The sequence below is a fragment of the Antrostomus carolinensis genome, unplaced genomic scaffold, assembly GCF_000700745.2.
Source record: "Antrostomus carolinensis isolate BGI_N321 unplaced genomic scaffold, ASM70074v2 scaffold3989, whole genome shotgun sequence".
Taxonomy (NCBI): domain Eukaryota; kingdom Metazoa; phylum Chordata; class Aves; order Caprimulgiformes; family Caprimulgidae; genus Antrostomus; species Antrostomus carolinensis.
In genome coordinates, this window is record NW_010340606.1 from 141,429 (window position 1) to 160,293 (window position 18,865).

At 44.4% G+C, this 18,865-nt stretch overlaps 1 protein-coding gene across 4 annotated transcripts in view; it reads left to right on the forward strand.

Annotated features, from left to right (window-relative positions):
• The window catches only part of ARHGEF9 (Cdc42 guanine nucleotide exchange factor 9), a 177,813-nt gene that overhangs the window by 103,624 nt on the left and 55,324 nt on the right, over positions 1 to 18,865 (forward strand). For 2 of the 4 annotated variants that reach the window (XM_029087029.1, XM_029087030.1), the window contains one exon: positions 14,865 to 15,044. In XM_029087029.1, the coding sequence (XP_028942862.1) occupies positions 14,865 to 15,044 (180 nt within the window). Of the gene's footprint in view, positions 1 to 12,898; positions 12,908 to 14,864; positions 15,045 to 18,865 lie in introns of those variants that run through there. The other 2 variants (XM_010176200.1, XM_029087031.1) reach the window with 2 other exon arrangements.

An 18,865-nucleotide genomic window follows, 5' to 3' on the forward strand; every position in this document is an offset into this window, starting at 1 on the left:
GCACAGTTGAGATTGGATGTGAGGAAGAATTTCTTCACTGAAAGAGTCATCAGACACTGGAACAGGCTGCTCAGGGAGGTGGTGGAGTCCCCGTCCCTGGAGGTATTTAAAAGGCATTTAGGTATTTAAAAGAGGTGCTCAGAGATCTGGTTTAGTAGTGCACAGGTGCGGTTGGATTCAATGATCTCAAAGGTCTTTTCCAACCAAACGATTCTGTGAAATGGGACAGGCCAGGGAAGGGAAAGATCTTCCATACCAGCAAAGCCCACACAGCCAGGGATTAACTTCACATAGCTGTACTGCTGCTAGTTCTTCTGGGGTGAATCGTGTCCCAGTATGAGCTGGATGTTTTCCACCCAGAGGCTGGTATGGATGTTATATACACTCCATTTGCCTTTCCCCTCCAATTCGAGAGTCGACTTTTTTTTTTTTTAGAGTAGGTTTTTTAAAAGGCACATTTTGGTTCACCTTTAGAGTTACCATTTGACGACTTTGTTGTAACATGTCCTGATTAATGATTAATTGCAAAGGACATGTTCTGATTCCAGCCTGTGTCCTGGGGTGCTTGTCGCAGCAATGATGCACTAGGTGATTACTCACTCCCCTTAACCTGACAGCTGTATTTCTTTCTTTGACTGGTGAATGACCTTGACCAGGTACATTTGTGTAGATGGGTATGGTTGTAGGGCGTTGGGGACGTGCAAATTTTTCTTTCACTTGTGTGACCTTCATTTTACCGAAGTAAGAAAAAGGAAGTGTTCCATGAACAGATGGAGCATTATTTCTAGAGGTAGGTGAATAATGCAGAAAATTATTTATTCCAAACCTCTTCAGACAACTCAGATGTTTGCCTTAAGATAGTGTTGCAAATCCTAGTGCAAATATCTGCTCACATGAATGTTCAATCCAACTATCTTGAAAATTACGTGTGAATGTGACAATCACCCAGTCCAGGAACAGAATAGTGCCAGGTGACTTAATTGATCCATTAAGGAAATTAGGAATAATCACTATTTTAAGCAGTAGTTACAGAACGGGTAGTTTGTAAGCAATGCATAGCCAAGTTAGACTAAAAAAGGTTGTCAAATCATAGCAGGTAAAATATAATAATGTGAAAACCAGTCTGTTCATGGATAATTCACCAAGGAGGAGAGGCTGCTAAAATCGGCAAACATTTGCTGCAAATAGTTTGCTGGGCTCTTGTTGTTCTTTAATGAATCGAATCTATTAGCCAGGGAAAACATCACGTTGTCTTGAAAAACAAACCATATTTGGATGCCTCTTTCCATGCATTTGGACCTATTTTAACATGAACACACTAATTATGCTGTGGAGATGATTTTGTTATGGCAGAAATGAAACTGAGTTAGCAGCTATAACTATTCAGCTATGAAGTGCTGGAATAGGTATATGGGGAGAGAAGCCTTTTAATTCCATTGTATTTCTCTTTGATATTTGTATCCCTTTACTTCACATACAGCTTCAGAGAATGGTTCTTTTCTCTTGGGTGCAGAAGCAAAGGGCCTGGCTTTTGGATCTCAGCAGCCTCAAAACTGCCATTTATGTCAGAGGGAGTTTGCCATCGACCGGTTTGAAGAATCATGCCCACAGCCTAATTTTATACACAGATGGTAACCAGCTTACAAATTCCCAGTCTTCATGACATGCTTTGTGATGCACAGGGAACTGTATGAGTCACGTTGCTCCAGCTATGGTCTTTTTGGATGGAAATTATACTTTTAAATGTATACTGTGATTACATACAGCGGTGATGGGCTCATTTGAAGGAGCTGGAATGTAAGCCATTAAGTTGAGTGGCTGCCATTATGTACTGCGTTTGCCAACAGATAATAGACAATGATATTTCATCTGTGACAACTTTGCCCTCTAGACTTTGAATAGCGTTATCTTGGTACGTAACCGTTTTCTTCAGCACCATCCAGGTGATAATTTTGTTATACTAGACAGCAAATGTGGCCTTCTATGAGTAGGGTAGGTGGAACAGAGAGGGATGGGACATGCAGCGTGACCTGGGGAGAGGGGAAGGGCCCAATTGCACAACAGTGTAGAGGTGACACTGGTTTGGCATGGTGGAGCCAACAGCTCGACATGCCTTGCTCTCTGCTGTGCTTTGGCAGCAACATTTTGCACAAACTAAAGTAAGAAACAACATGTCAATGGCTTGACTCACTCTTCGCAGGTGCTTGAACAAAGCTTATGTTACCTTCTCCAGGGCTTTTGTAGCTCCTGCCAAGCCCCTGACCTTGTGTGCAGGGTTTGGCTTGCGTGGCTGCGGGGATAGGAGGTGGGCAGCAAGGGAGCACAGTGGCACGTGGCTGCTTTCTCACTGTGCCATGGAGATAGCTGCTGTCTCCCTGAGCCACCCAGGAGGCTGTGGTGGTAACTCACGTTTCAGAACGGGTATTGATGACTTGAAAAGAAGACCTGATATTAGGGGCTTTCCACCCTCTTTTCATTAGAGGCTGGGAAGTGTAGATCCAAGGTGCAGTCCAGTTGAGGGAGAGAGTTGTGACAAGTGTCTGCTTTGAATTACTCCATTAAAGAAGACATTTTGGCTGTGGGAATTTTCCATAAAATCAGAGAAGCCACCAGACAGGGACTTTCATTCATTCCTAACCCGAATTGAGAAAAGCAGCTTAGAGGTGGAAGGCTGCATATCCTCTCACTGATCTGGCCAATCCATGTAATAGGCTTACAGGGTCTGATGACAATCTGCAAGAGTTACGCACGTTTAACTAGCACCAGTTTATCACCTTACTTTTACATCCAGGACTGTCCGTTGAGCTTGTAGTAGGAAAAAAACTATGGTAATGCAAATTCAATTAGATGGGAAAAATATCATCACGCCAGATACCTGGTATGCCTCTGTTGAAACCAAGGGAGCAAAGGTACGTGCTGTGATATACACCCCGCCGTGCCGCTCGTCTTCCTTCCGTTGCCCCGTGTGCTCCTTCCCCAAAAGCAGTGGTCATGGCAGGGTTTGCACTCAGGATGGTGAATGCTTTCAAAATCTGTGAGTGATGCAGTACGTATAGTAGGAGATTCTCAGCCTGTGAAGGTGAGACCAAGCCATGGTGCTGTACCGACCCTGTCTGCAAGCTCAGAGCTTGGAGAGCCAGAGGACACCATGGGGTTTGGCTCAACAAGCATCTCAAGGGGAGAAGCTGCTTTACGTTGCTTACTTTTTAAGTCCTGCCTGTCTGCCCTCTCGGGAGTTGACACGGATGAAAGGTGAGATGTAAATGCAAGATGCGGTAGCTATAATGACTCGAGCTCTGTCTTCCTGCGTTTGTTGTGTTAGTTTCTGATGGCACACATGGGGTGGTGGCTAGCAGAGCCTGGGCGCCTGGGTGTTTCCTTTGAGCTCAGAGTGCTTCTCGCTGCTCTTTGGTCCAGGTGTTGTAATACTGAAAGACATGAGGAAGAATTGCATTTTTGCTGGAATAATTCTCTTGAAGATCATAATTTAGGGGGCAGAGGCTTTAACCACTTTGGGTGCTCATCCTGCTTTTTCCTTTTGCTGCCTGAGGTGGAAGCAATGGGGTTTTCACTGGATGGTTCTTAGTTTGCACAAGAGCGGCTGGACAGGCTCCGTTCTCCACTGCCTTGGCTGGCAGTCAGCTGAAGCCAGGGGTGGTTTCTGAGGGTCATGTCTCGTTTCTCCAGCCATTACTCACTTTGAGATTGCATTTAATTAAACTTTTCTGTAAGATCAGGTCTGCAAAACCATTTGTAGATTGCATTCTTCTCTTTGTGCTCATCTACCAACAAGCCACTCCTTGGCTGTGTTAGACATGAGCTGCAGTGACTTCAGTAAGAAAGGAAGAGATCAGAACAGCAAATAAGGAGCCTCAGCAGTGAGGGTAATCAGTGTAATACATTAATCTGGGCTTTAATCCAGCCTGGGCACTGGTTTGCACTAACAACACCCACTACTTTTTAAGTTCCAAGTTCTCATCACTTACTAAAAATCTCTTTTTTTTTAATGTTATCTTTTTGGCATCATACTACAATACCAGTATTTGGGAATTAAGCATTATTAAGTCTGAAGATGTGTTTTAAAACGTTGTGGTCTAATGTGACATAATCCAGGCATCTGCTTCCCTTTTGAAAGCTGTTTTAAAACACATTGCAGTGATAGATATCATGAAGGGGCGGCCCTTGCTGCTTGTTGCTTGTACTTGGCCATCCAGGAATAATGTTTCTGGTTTGTATTAAAAGCCCTGCATTTGAATTAATTTCCTTTCATGATTTTTAGGCCCTAGCCAACTGTGTCAGCTTTTATAGGACAAAGTATCTCCTTGTGCTTTCATTAGTTCTGGTCCTATCACTTTATTTGTTTCACTGTGAATTCGTGATTTCAGGTAAGTGAAGTTGCTGTGCTCGGCAGTCCTGGTGTACGTGCCCGTGTGTGTGGAGCTGTGTGTCTGTGCCATTGCCCCTGCTAAGGAGAGCTGGGACAGCTTAGCTGTGTGTCACCAGCTTTGTGGTGGCTGATGGCTTCAGAGGTAAAGACCCCATGTCTGGGATGAGCAGATCTGTGTGCTCTTGCCTTTGTGAGTAGCTATGTTGTGTTGAATAATGCAGTCCACTGGGAGTAATTTGTGTCATTTGCTCCTTAATTCCTTTTTACTTTGGAAACTCCCATGCCCCAGAGTAACAGGTGATGTACGTTTTAAAATAAATAATCTCTAAACCATCAAGTGCTCTTGCCTTCCTCAGAGCAATTACAATTTTATCTTCCCGCCCTGCAGAAACTATTCAGTTGCTGAGTTTGCCAGTCTCTTTCTTGGGAGAGAAGTCTTTTGCTTTCCAGTTTCCATAAGGACAGGTTTCTTAGGTAAAATGAGTCTAGATTTTGCATTCCTGACATTTCTAGTCAAGTCCTGATTATCCATTAATAGGTTTTGAGGTTGCAGATGAGCTACACCATGGGCATAGGGCTCAGGATGATTCCCGTGCAGTTGAGTACTCTGTGCTGTACCTCCTCGCTGGGTCCCTCAGCTTAGGGCTCAGTGCTCCACTCTTGCCCCTCACTATGTAATCCCAGAGCCTAATTTATATATATTTTGTAATATCCGTTTTGCTTATCTGCCTTATTCTGCACCTTGGGTAATTGAGAGATAACTGCATCAATCTTTGCCCAGGTCCTGCAGTAGTCTGTACACAATGCTTTGATGTTATCTGGCACAACATTTGCTGCTGCAGCGAGCAGCAAGGCTAGACTGATGCTTTATTCACGCTGGAAACACTGCTTGGTAGTCTTGACTGCCCAGTCAGATTAAACTGGGCATAAATGAAACCCTCTGATCACAGGAAGGATTTCCAGTACAACACTAGGTCTCTGAACATGAGCCAACAGTGTGTCCTGGCAGCCAAGAGGGACAACTGTGTCCTGGGTGCATCCAGCACTGCACTGCGAGCTGGGCGAGGGAGGGGATCGTCCTGCTCTGCTCCGCACTGGGGCGGCCTCACCTCCAGCACTGGTGACGAGAAGCTCAACACAAGCTGGCAATGTGCGCTTGCAGCCCAGAAGGCCAATAACCGTGTCCTGGGCTGCATCAAGAGAAGCGTGGCCGTGATTCGCTCCCTCTACTCTGCTCCGGTGGGACCCCACTGGAGTGCTGTGTCCAGTTCTGGAGCCCCCAACACAAGAAAGACATGGACCTGTTAGAACGAGTCCAGAGGAGGCCACAAGGATGATGCAAGGGCTGGAGCACCTCTGCTGTGAGGACAGGCTGAGAGAGTTGGGGCCTGGAGAAGAGAAGGCTTCAGGGAGATATTATAGCTGCCTTCCAGTACCTCAAGGGACCTACAGGAAGGCTGGGGAGGGACTGCTGGGCAGGTAATGATAGAACCAGCAGTAATGGCTTTAAACTGAAAGAGAGTAGATTTAGATTAGATCTGAGGAAGAAATTCTTTGGTGTGAGGGTGGTGAGCCAGTGTCCCAGGTTGGGCAGAGAAGCTGTGGCTGCTCCTCCCTGGAAGTGTTGAAGGCCAGGCTGGATGAGGCTTTGAGCAACCTGGTCTAGTGGAAGGTGTCCCTGCTGCTGGCAGGGTGGTTGGAACTGGATGAGCTTTAAGGTCCCTTCCAACCCAAACCAGTCTGTGATTCCCCCAAGTAGTTTAAACTTTGAGTTCCAGAACCAATCTCGTAATTTGTCTGAGTTAAAAGATTATGGTTAGTGGTTATTTGTAATTACTAGACATGAAAGATATGTCACCAGGCAAGGGGAGGCTTAATGTGCCCAGTACGCAGAAGGGATTGGAAGGCAATTACGGTGACATATGCACCATCAAAGCGGAGGGCTCGCCAGTGCTCCAGAGCCAATTAAACACCGCATGGGTAGTGCTTTATTGGGGTGTCTCTCTCTTGTAGCTAGACCTTTTCCTCATTGCAGCTTTGGTTTTATAGGCCCTCTCAGCTCTCCACGTACCGTGTGCAGCTCTATGGTGCAGCTGTTATTATTAATAGGAATGACATGGACAATAACCATAATAAGGTGGAGATTAAGACTAATACCCTGGAGTCTACTACTGTACCCTATATGAGGCCAGGTGATTTCACGTGTGACAGGCAATATCTTTTCAAGAAAATTTAAATCAATGAAAAATATAATAACCCAATCCTAATGAACCTTTAAGTCTGTACTGATACCTTTAGCTATAGATATAAAGCTTTCAACCAAGTGTGTCAGTCTTTCCAGAATATGGGGATATCAGAGGCTCTCTCACTCCAATCAGCCTCTTTCAGCGGAAATCCAGACATTAGTCAAATTCATCAAAGGGCTTGAAAGCAGAAAGGGAAATTCTTTGCCTTGTGCTTAACCTTTGTGTGATTGCCTCTCTTCAGAGAATAAGCAAATCAAGTGGAAATACCCTCCCGTTTGTTTTGTGAATGAGCCGTGCGGCGAGTTCACTATGATTTGGCGTTATTCAGTTTGTATAATTTCTGACGAGAGGTTTAAAAATAAATACACAATCAAAGGGACTATTGGGAGATGATACAAGAGCAAAAGTACAACGTGATGGGGTAGGGTGATATTTTCCTGTATGCTTCCTTGTTGTCTGCTCTGTCAACTGAGTGAACCTGCCCTAGTTGTGAAAACCAGTGAAATCTTGGACCGAAAGATGGATGTTAGCTTTTTTTTTTTCCGTGCAGCTCAGGTGAGCACCCCAGCAAACTGCTCCCGTGCTCGTACCATGTACGTGGCGTTTGTGGGGGAGATGTACGAGTGGATCTCAGCAGAGCGGTAAATGCCCTCCTTGGGACGTCTTTAAGATGACGGCATTGCTGTTGCAATAAACGGCCCCATGCTGAACAGCCCTATCGATCTGTGTTGCAAGCCTGTGAGGGAGCAGTGCAATTAAAACACAAGAGGGTAGAGCAGCGTGCGGTGCCTTTCTTCTGGGAACATGGAAGCAAAGCGGCATTTTCATTTGGCTGGGGGTTTGCAGATGGTTTGTATCTCCTGTTCTGCTGGGGTTACTTTGAGCATTGATTTCTTTACTCTGAATGCCGGCTCTCTGGATATTTTTGTTTGAAGATGTTTTGGCTGCTGCTGTTATGGAAGGGCCAGTTGAATACAATGGGAAATGCTCTTGTTATTTTCCAGTGCTTTTATGTTTTCTGAAGAAAGGGCATGTCTGTACAGGAACAATTTGAACAAATGGCGTAGCCTCACCACGTTTCTCTATCTTCCCTTCACAGCCTGCTCCCTATTCCCGCCCCTGTGGGAGTATGTAGTTTATGTAATGCTGATTTGAAAGGGAACTATCCAGAGCTTGCTCCTTTTTTTTTTCTTTTTTTTTTCTTTTTTTTTCTTTTTTTCTTTTTTTTCTTTTTTTTTCTTTTTTTTTTTCTTTTTTTTCTTACTATTATAACTCTATTGATGCATTAATAAAAGATCTAATAGAAACATATCCCTGCCTTAAGGTTACTTACATTAGCCAGAGGCCTTGTTCCTCGAAACTTTGTAGGTACTTAGAATTTTCTAAGGAGATGGCAATCTATGGTAGATTTCTTTGAGGTTTTTTAGGAAAGTGGCTCTTCATTAAGTGTATTTTGGACTAGTGAGAAACTCTGTGCTGGAAATTCAGTGCAGAATATTATTGTGAGCTAAGGATGATTTTCCCTGGAATAGGTACGGTTAGGTAGTAGTGATTGGTGCAGCCTAGCCTCAAACCGAATCACCCTCTGAAAAGATTTCTGCTATTTTGTGCCCATTTCAGTCTCCAGGAACCAGTAAGTCCCTGATTTCTTTTTCAGGTTGGCCCATAAGAAGCCAGTAAGTGTTGATTAGTTGAGAATGCGTAGCAAAATTTTGCAATAGTGACTGATTTCACTAAAACATGTTTCATACTTGGCTGCCTCACTGTGGGCAGGCGCTGAGAAGGAGCAGATGTTGGCCTACAACTGTGAGTTGTGGCCTTGGAAGTGAGCAAAGTCAGGGAAGATGCACCAGATGGATCAGCAGCAGAGGATCAACCATTCCTCAAATTCTTCTAACAAGCTGCCCCTGCTTGTAGAGCTGGAGCAACTGGTTCATGGCTGGTAGAGTTAAATCCTGCAGTAGCCTGGAAGAAGTTGTAAACTATGATTTAGAGGTCGCTTTCTGAAATGTACTTTAGAAAAGCATCTTAGGCAGTATCCTAGGCTTTTTTGATCGGGATGTGCTATAAGTGTAAATTGTGAGATAGGGAGCGACAAGGTGTGTGGGACCTGCTGCTGCAAGAGGGTCTTTCATGGCATCTCCCTTCCCCTCCTCTCCTTTGGGTCATATGGGTTTGCTCCAGACTTGCTCTAGTAATGGGGTCAGGCAGAGCGATTCCACCCGGTCATGTAACAGGGTGTTGTTCCTGTTATTCCTTCTATTTTTATTTTCCTGCTTACTTTGGCAAGGAGAGTTATTTTGTCTTGATAGTAGTACCCCAAAGCCATGGCCAGAAAAAAAACTTGCAAATTCCAGAGTTGAACTGTCACATTTGAGTTCCTGTCTTATTTTCCTTGGAAGCTGCCCTCATGGCGTTAATGACAATCCCTCTCCTTTGGCGGAGGCCTTTGGAAAGTGCAAGGGAAGAAGGAGATGGTCGGGATCGTTCGTCAGATGGGTATTTCCGAGCTTTCCCGACACTGGTGAGGACAATCACAGCGAGGTGAGCTCAGCAGAGGTTTTGCAATGATGTACCACGGCGTGTTTGCTGTGGTCCAGCCTTCAGCATCCCTGCCATGGCATGGCGTGATGTGCCAGGGTCAGGAGCTCTCAGCTGGCACCCACTGACAGCACTGCATCCCAGAAGTCGTGACTTGCCGAGTGCTCTGAAACCCCTTTTTTACTGTTTTTTGTTGTTGTCATTTTATTTTGGCAGCACCTCTAATGTAATTCAGTATTTCCAGTGGCTGTGTTCCATCCTGGAAATAACACCAGACTAGAAGAGAAAGGAAAATCCACATGGACCTTAAGTAGGAATGATTTAATTCCGTCCCACTGACTTTACTTGCTATTGTGAAAGCCTTCACCTGTTGTACATGGGTGTCAGAGTGTTTTAAATAAGCATCTTCAGTGTGTCTGAATTATTGGAGGTTTACAGAGCACTTTGGAAACCTGTTGTGAAAATCCCTAGAAAGGCTGATGCCTGCAGTCCTGGAGATACAGTGATAATACCCCATGTTCTTGTTCTTAGTATGTGTTCCAGAAATGTGTTAGCTATGCATATAATTAGAGAGAGCATTGTCTTTTTTCCCTTTTTCTTTTCCTCATTAACTCAATTTATTTGTGGGACATAGAAGTGGCTCCTCATCTGTCTAGCCTGATACTTATCTTTGGCCGTGAGCAGGTGTTTACTAGGAAGTGAAGAGGGACCCATGATGAACAATGACTCTGTTCCCTAGACCATGCCCACCATCCCAGTAGTTAATCTACTCTTCTGCCCACTGAGAAAATTTTTTCTTCACCCCAGACAGCAAGTAGTTGGCAGTGCTCTGAAGTCTCCTGTAAAACAGTAAAAATTATCCTCAGGTCTGTTGTTAAGAAATGCTCTTGCATTTCTGCTGTCCTGATGTTACATGGTGAAAACATTGAGGAACTTTTCTCTTTGGGCTCTTTAGTTTGAACAACTGACTGACAAGAATAATTTTAGTGGGAACTAGGACTTTGACCTGGAAGACAAGCAGTATTCAGGGTATGTCAAAACCAAATGTCCCTTATAACCTATTGCGTTTCTTCTAGCTGCCTCCCTCTTCTTGTGAGTAGTACACTTTTCCCAAATATCTAAGTCCTCATTGTTGTAAATTTACAAGGCTGAGATTTTGTTAATTCTTCTGGTGGGCACAGAGGACATAATTTTATTTACAACAGCCTTTGCATACTGTGAAGCTGCTGTGTCTGGGAGAGGGTGATTTAATATTTGATTATTCCTCTTGTGATTATTATTGTTAAATCCAGTTCTTGGTTACTCCTTTTTATTGTAGATGAGGTGAATGTTAAGATGTTGGAAATGTAAACTTCTGCATCACCCAATTAAACACAGAGGAATAGTAATTTCTAGGGCATGATTCACCTCACTTGAAGGTGGACAACTGAAGGAGCTGAGATGAATCACACTCCAGATGTGTCTCTTTCTCTTCACTCATTATAAAGGAGTCCACATGACTGTCTCGGGTGCTGTGTGGTAGACATCCAAAATTACAGGAGATTAAGTCCCTTTCAAGGTCTTTGCCCGAGTATGTCTGACCGCAGTGCTAAGACTCAGATTTGAAACCAAGAGATGTGAACTTTCTGGAGTGAAGAGCTCCTATGTTGAATTCTCTCAGAAAATAATATTTATCCCGACCTTTCTCTAGTTTGTTATCTCTTGCTGCTGCAGATGTCAGGTTCTGTGTCTGTAGCCCTGCCCTGAAAGAATCAGACAAGCTCCACAGATGCAGCAAAATGTCTTGTAAAATAAATTAAACTGGATCTTTTAATTTTAGGTTCTGAGGTTCTCTCAATGGACCCAGCACGTGCAATGGCTGGAACTTGAATTCTGCCATGCTGCTGCTGTCTTGTTTTCACAGACTGAGCTCTATTTGTGTTTTGGAAGGCCAAGGCTTGCTTGCAGGCTTCCTGGCATTTGGATCCATTTCTTGGGCTAACAGTATGGACCAGGGGCTGGAAAGGACGAGCTAAAAGGGCCTTTCTGGGGGTTGGTCTCTTCTCCCAGGCAACCAACAATAGGACAAGGGGGCATGGGCTCAAGCTCTGCCAGGGGAGGTTTAGGTTAGATGTTAGGAAGAAATTCTTTACAGAGAGGGTAATCAGGCACTGGAACGGCCTGCCCAGAGAGGTGGTGGATTCACCATCCCTGGAGGTTTTTAAAAAGAGATTGGACGTGGCCCTCAGTGCCATGATATAGTAATTGGAGTTGGATCAGGGGTTGGACTTGATGATCTTGGAGGTCTTTTCCAACACAATCTATTCTATGATTCTGTGATTCTTCTATCTGGTGGCATTAGACAGTGAAAACCAGAACTTACAGCCTTTATCCTTGGGTATCAAGAAACACCTTGCAAAGCCACCTCGGTTCCTGACATCCATCTTCCAGATCTTGGTGTTAACAGTAGAAAAAGGCAGAGCACATCCTCCTGCTTTTCTGGCCCTCTGCAAGTCCCTGCCAGCCCTTGCCGCTGGCCAAGCCGTGCTCCTCGGGGCTGGGATTTTGTGCCTCAGGCTTGGAAACGCACTTTTTACAAAGTGGGCCAGGAGGCTCCAAAGCACAATCCCTCTGAAGTTTGGTTTCAGTGACATTGCTGTGGCAGTTCGTGCCCAGAACTGCCTGTGTGTGAAGTGACAGCAAAGTCTATGTCAGCTGAAGCCGAAAAAGCAGAAATATGGCTTCTGCGTAGTAGCTCCATTCCTGGTTCATCATCAGTGAAAAATGGACTAAAATACCCAATGGCATTAACAAAAGGAACGAGTGTCAGGCCAACCTGATTTATTTTTTGACAAGAAAACTGATTTTCTAGGCAAAGAGAATGTATTCTACTTCATTTACTTAGGTAAGCAAAACGCAAAATCAGAGTGAGCCACTGGTGGGAGGTAGCCATGGGAAAAAGGGGAAGATGTTATGTATTACTGCAAGATTTTTCTGACACTGTAATAAATATTTCATGCTGTTTCACAAACCTCTGGTAAGGTCTCTTTGGGAATAGTATTTACAGTTCTGGTCATCTGTATTCAAGAAAGATGCAGGCAAAATAGCTAGCTGCCTAAAAGGGCTGGTGAAATGCTCAGGGGAAGGAACAACTGTCTGCCAGGACAAGGCTTGAAAGAGCAAAAACTTGTTTAACCTGGGAAACCATGGGCTGGGACGAGGAGGGACAGTGTCCATAAATACAGCAGAAGGGAAACACTAGTGAAGGTGGAGAGCTCAGTCCTGGCAGGAGAACAGATGACTGTTAACTGGTCTTGAATATATTGAGGGAGTTTTCATCATCTGTGAAGTCTTCCTTCCTTCCACATCTATCCTGGGGTTCTTTATGGTTTAAACAGATTAAAATTTACGAAAGCATCTAGAAACCTTGATTGGGAGCAACTCAAGGTGTTGTGAGGAAGCACTGGAACATACCGCTATTGGGGCTGAACATTCAGTTGTTGCACTGGAATCAGAAATCAATCATTATAACTGTTAGTTTTCCAGATGTAGCAACCCTTATGTGAAGTGAGGGCCTAGAGCTGGGGTGAACTAAGAGATCCTACACCATCTGGCTTCAGCTACTGCTCATTTGGATAGGATCCTCTGGTGCCCAGCTCCTTGCATCTGTGTCAAAAGCCCAAATGTGAGATAAATCCACGCTAATGCAGTAGATGTCCTCTGTCCTCCACGATAAGTTCAGCACATCGATGAGGTCCATTGCTTGACTTTTCAATGAGAGCTTGTTATTAACCTGTGCCTTCGTTTTCTGTCTGCTATCAGGTGATCTTGTGAGGCTTGTGTGTAGAAAACCCCTGTATGGTATATGAAGAAGCCATGTTTCTTCTACAGCTGATTTTGAATTAGAAAGGATGATTTGTCAAAATGGAAGTAGGAAGAACATTCTTTTACTTTGTCTACTGCAGGAGCAAGAGGTCGCTGATTAGATACATCTTGGCTTTGAGGATGAAAGGCACTAAGTGTCAAGTTATGCTGTCTCAGATCTTGCTGCTTTATGTACAGCTGACTAATAATTGAAGAACTGAGACTGCAACTGTAGTTGTCACAAACCTAAGGAGCTTGATTTCTTAAAGGAAAGTCAGTTCAAGGAAAACAGTAAATCGTGTCCTTTAATCTGTTGACTGAATTGCCTGTAGGAACTTGAATACTCTTACATGTTTATGCTGGGAAGCCTGCAGCAGTGCTAGAAGGTTTACTGCAAGTTCTGACTGTGCAGGTGGTGGTTAACAGGCATTTTGGTAAGCCAGGCTTACAAAAGAGCTGTTAAGAGCACTCTAACCATTCCCAGTGCTTCTGCACTTCCATAACTGCCGCGGCGGGTTTTTGTCTTTCTGTTTTGTATTGCTTTGCCTAAATGGAAGGGATATCTGTGGCTGGTAAAATCTTGCCATGTGCAAGGGCTGTCTGTAATGGTTGCAGCACTAAGCTCTTTCTTTGCGAGCTCAAATTCTGATTTGGAGTGCACATTCAGTGAGTCTCAGACGGCAGAATTAATGACCAAGGTTCAGGATGGCTCTGACAAGCTAATAAGCATATGGGTAAAGTCTATATTTGCTAGGGCAGTCATACTGTTCCATGCAGAGTTCCTGCAGTGGATGAAACGTAAACACAATTTATTATTCTGTTAAAAAATACCTGACTATCATTCAGAGGAGCAGCAGGTGTCCCAGGTGTGGATGGATGATTTGTCTTGTGGATGCACAAGCATCAGAGTTCAGATGAGTCCTTCCCACAAGCATTAAGCAAGAGTTTTATATATATAAAACTAGGTGGCTCGCGATGAAAATGAGGTCCAGTTAGGTCCTTGCTGTGGTCCGGGTCCAGCTCTAAGGCAACTGTGTGCTCCACATGGGGAGACATTCAGTAGGTCCTGTGGGACCCCAGTCTGACCTCACTCCAGTTTCCAGTGGGCAGGTACCTGCACCCTGAAGGCTGTCACAGCAGCCAGTGCTGGCAGGGTGAGGTTTGACTGTGCCATGAAGCTGGGCTGTGCTCCAGGGCAGGTCTGGAACAGGTCAGCAGGGTGCTACCCTGCCCTTCTTACCTCTGTAGTTTGAAGATTTCAAAAGCAAGGGATGTCAGTACGTCACCAGCACTAAACAAATACTGAACTCTCTGTTTAAAATAAAGTGTTCTTCTAAATATGTTTGCAAGCTTTGCTTGGATTTGCATGGAAAGCCTTCTGAGCCTCGAGCTGACCTTTGATCCTTTAACTGAGCAAACTTGCTCTGAAACAAAAATTCCTTTGCAGGACACCATCGCCTTGTTTTGCCATTTTTGGGAACTCTCACCTATACTTTCTGCTAACTGAATTGTACTTGAAAGCCATGTACCTTGAGAGATGTGCATGCTCATAAACACGGCGTGGTGGTGGTGGCAGGGGAGGTGTTGCTTTTCCCATGTGTAGGACTTGGGAGGTGCTGAACATCCGTACGTGGTGCTCGCTTGCATGGCACGGTTGGGAGCAGAACAGCGGTCTGTAGAAATGGTCACAGACTGGATTACATCACATGAGGGTGAAATTATTTCCGACTGGAATGGAGGGAAAATGTTTTACTTTGGCTGAGCGCTTTTTTTCTGTGCTGCTGCTGTGCATGTGCTTGCGTCGGGGAACCGAGCTTTTATTGACTGCTGGTTTTCTGTTTTCAAAGCTGATCAGTGGTGGTTCTATTGTAAGTGCTGAGGCAGTATGGGATCACGTCACCATGGCCAACCGGGAGTTGGCGTTTAAAGCAGGAGACGTTATCAAGGTCCTGGATGCTTCCAACAAGGACTGGTGGTGGGGTCAGATCGATGATGAAGAAGGATGGTTTCCCGCCAGCTTCGTGAGGGTGAGTGACTTTCTTCTTTTTACCACTACAATGAATCGATGCCGATGATGCTCAGAACAGTCAATGAACTGGACTGGTTACTGGGTTTGTTATCATTGATGGCTTATTTCCCGTGTGTCTGTTTTCTGTCTGAAAACTGGGAGAGCAAAGAAGGTTTCAAAAGAAATGAGAGTGGGGTAGAGGGAGACTGGGATAGCCGTTGGCTCTGCTTTTTATGCTCTTGGGATATGGAGTGGCCTTTGCTGTGTGTCTCAGCTTATTGTAGCCTCTCTCCTTAAGCAGTTCTTTGGAAAACCAGTTAAGTATTATGCAGGCTATGAGAAGATGATTTGGTGGGGCTTAAGAGTTCACACCAGCTGCAAGCAACCCACATTCAGAAGAGCTTTCTGGTCTGCGTGTCACACAGGGAGGTGTCAGCCCTTCCCTTTCCAAACGCGGTGCTGTGTTTTGACTCTTCAGCAGTTTTGGATGTAAAATTACTTCACTAATTAGTCTGTGACCAGCTCTGGTTATGCTTTTTAAGGGGACAAGGAACCATTTTGTCTGTCTCTGTTTTTCTGCTGAAGCAGGTTTCGCTGTACCCAACCACCTCCAGTGGTGATCTGGCCTTCCAGAAATAAGAAGGATTTGACCACTTGATTTTTTTTTTTGCTCAATATCTGTTAAGAAAGCAAAGGGACAAGAAGATGCCCTTTTTGCTATCGTCAGCTCCTGCCACATTATTTGGGTGCTCTTGAGCCTTCTTCAGGGAGTCAAGACATTGGCTTTGACCTTGTGCACTTCCTCCTCCTCTCCCTTCTGCGCAAGGTTCAATAGGCAGGATCAGAGATTTAATTCCTTTAGAAGCTTAATGGATATGGTTCACAAAATGAAGATTTTTTTTTTTTTTGCCTTGTAAAATTGTGTGAAAGATGACTCTTTCCTTTGAGCCTCCCAGGCAATTTGACAAGCTCCGTGGCAGTCGAGGAGAAGACTGTTGTCTCTGAAACACACAACGAGGACCATGCCACATCCCAAGGAGATGCCATGTTTGCTTTGCTTCTCTGCCTGTTTTACCCTCCCTCTTTTGGGCAACCCTGCATCATCAGCATCCCTCTTTGATTCCATCACTTCATCTGGGAAATAGCCATACAGATTAAGAAAATTGGCTTAAAATGTATGACCTGATGTTTCCTAGCGATGTACAATAACCACCAACAAGGGAACCCAGACCTTTGCTTGCTTCTGCTGCCCCAGTGCACCATCTTTTTTTCCCCTGTGGGACACATGATACAGCTCTCGTGTCTGTCCTAAGTCTGGCCAGTGCTAAGAGCAAGAGATTAGTGACTGGAACTGGAGTCTGAGCTGCCTGTGTGAAAAAGTTTATGCTGTTATTCTGGCCCAGAATAACAAGTAGGGTTTAGTATTTTGTTGAATAGGACACTGTAAGTCTGACCCTGCAGCCAGTGGAGATAATGAGTTTGGAAAATGGATTTGCATCAGATGTGATCAAGATGATAATCTTACTGCAGAAAATATTCTCACCTGTGTTGCTAGCACATCTCTTCTGTGTTGCTGGCTGAAAGGCTGAATTAGAAAAATCTGTCTGATTCTTTTTGTTTAATTTGTAGACTGAAATATTCTGGGCCAGTTTAACTCTTCAGTGCACTGACCAGTGCTCTTTTGGTTTGTGATTCAGGAGAGAAGATTTAATATCCTTTTTTGTGTGATGCCATAAACATACTGTTCATGGTAGGTTTAATAACAGTCTTGTTTTGTGCTCTCCTGTTTTCTTTAAAAAACACCCAAACAACTAAACAAAAAGCTCATTTACTCTAGGCCCAAAACCATGGATCATTCAGCTTGGCTGAACTTTCCACCTTTCCCTTCTCTTTTCAAAGGCTGGGAGGATGATTTTAGAAGCTGGGAAAAACAAAGGAGAGGAATCAATGAATCTCAGACTGTTGTACATAAATGTCTGAACAACATCCTGGAACAAACCTTGGTGCTTAGGATCATGGTGGCCTTAGCAGGCAAGTTTCTTGCCCATTCTGTCTAATGTCACAACCCCGCAGCTTGAGTTTACTCCAGCAAAACCAGTCCTTCCATCAGCTCTGCAAGAGGCCAGCTCGGTTATTCCATCTGTGAGACACTTGTTCAGCGCAGGCTGGGACCAGACACCTGCCTTGGGACCAAATGATGCATTCCCAAAGGGGCAAAGGTTTTGCTGCCACGAATGATAATTAATATTTAAAAATAAGTACCGGGCCTTTCAAAAAATAGGCAAATGGAGTTCTGGCTTCGTGTGTCTGCAGCTCTGCAAGGGAGGCTGAAGGGGAAAATTCGCCACTCAGATTTACAAAACAGAGCTGCCTTCTCCATGCAGCACTCCACGAGGCAGCCCACTCACTGGTTGTCCTGAGCTGAGAAAACAACTGCCATTTGGGCTGTCATGTTCTCCTCTCCTCTGTTGGCTGAGGTCACTCGCTTGCCTCTTCATTTCTATTCTTGCATATTCTCCCCACCTCCTTCACTCTCGGTCTTTCTGGGTAAGTGATTTGAACCAGATGCCTGCAGAGCCTTTGGGACCTTTAGAGAAGGTGCCTAAAGGAACCCCTCTTTTGCTTGCAGGACTATTGTGGCAGGTTTATGCTCCTTCAGGATCCTGGCAAGGACCGTTTAACCTGAAGACTTTTCACTTTGCTCTTTTCTCATTTTTTTTCTTGTATTTCTTATTAATCTGATCATAACTTTTTCATAATGAGGGGGCTGAGGTTTTTTTCTCTGTTGTACTTTGAGCCTTGCTTTTTTAAGACGATGCCAGAAAACTGCCTGATTTAGCCTGGGTGGTTCTAGTTTTACTTGCAAAATAATTGCTTTCCTGGTATATTTCTCTTATGCAAGTACAGGAAGAAAAGGGAACAACATGTTGCAAAGCAGAGGATGAAAAGCAGTTCAAGTAAAGGTTGACAGGACAGACCAGACAGGTATAAAACCAAATAGGATTAATTTCAGGATTTTTTAGACTGCAGGTCTCTTGTAGGTACTAGCAGGAGGTACAGCAGAAGATCACTGCAAAGTCACATTCCTCTCAAAGTCATTTAAATCACTTCTGAGGACAGAACTGGGCTGGAAACCTAGTTTACAATGAGACGTCTGACGCTTCTTGCTCTACAGCCAGATCATATGAAAGTCTTTGGCAAAGCATTTGGCACTCACAAAATCTCGTAGCAGGAAAAATTCACATTTGCAAGTGCAGAGGAAAACAGTTAACCTGCTGATTCCCTTGGCCTCTTTTCCACGCATGGCTGGGGCAGTTGCAAACAAAAACTGCACTTGAATTGCCTGCATGTACAGGAATTGTTTTCTCCATGCATGACACTTGCAGTTATCCTCTTAGGAGCTTGAGACTTGGCTAAAAGAAAGGGGGAGAGAGGAAAGGCATAGAATTTTGGGAGCACAAGAAATTTCGAGGAGAAACTGGATGATAAAGCCATGTTTTTGGGGGAAGAGTAACAGCACAATGTAGGAAAGGTAAAATATGGAACTAGTAAGCAATGGTGAATGGTTTCCTGCAGGAAGCTGCTGCACTCAGAGAAAAAGTTATGAAAACCCCTGAATCACTAGAGAGGCAGATGAAAACTCCAGAGCTAGGTTTAAGGCTGAATAATGATCTGGGTTTAGGACAGATGAAGGCATCCATGTTCTATTTTAGTGCATGTTATCAAGTGAGCATGGTGGACAACCCCAGGGTGCAACCCTCAGTCTTGTGAATAGCTGCACGGTGCCTTTGAATGTCCCATCAACTTTTAGGAGTCTGAGAGGGTGGCAGGTACAACTGG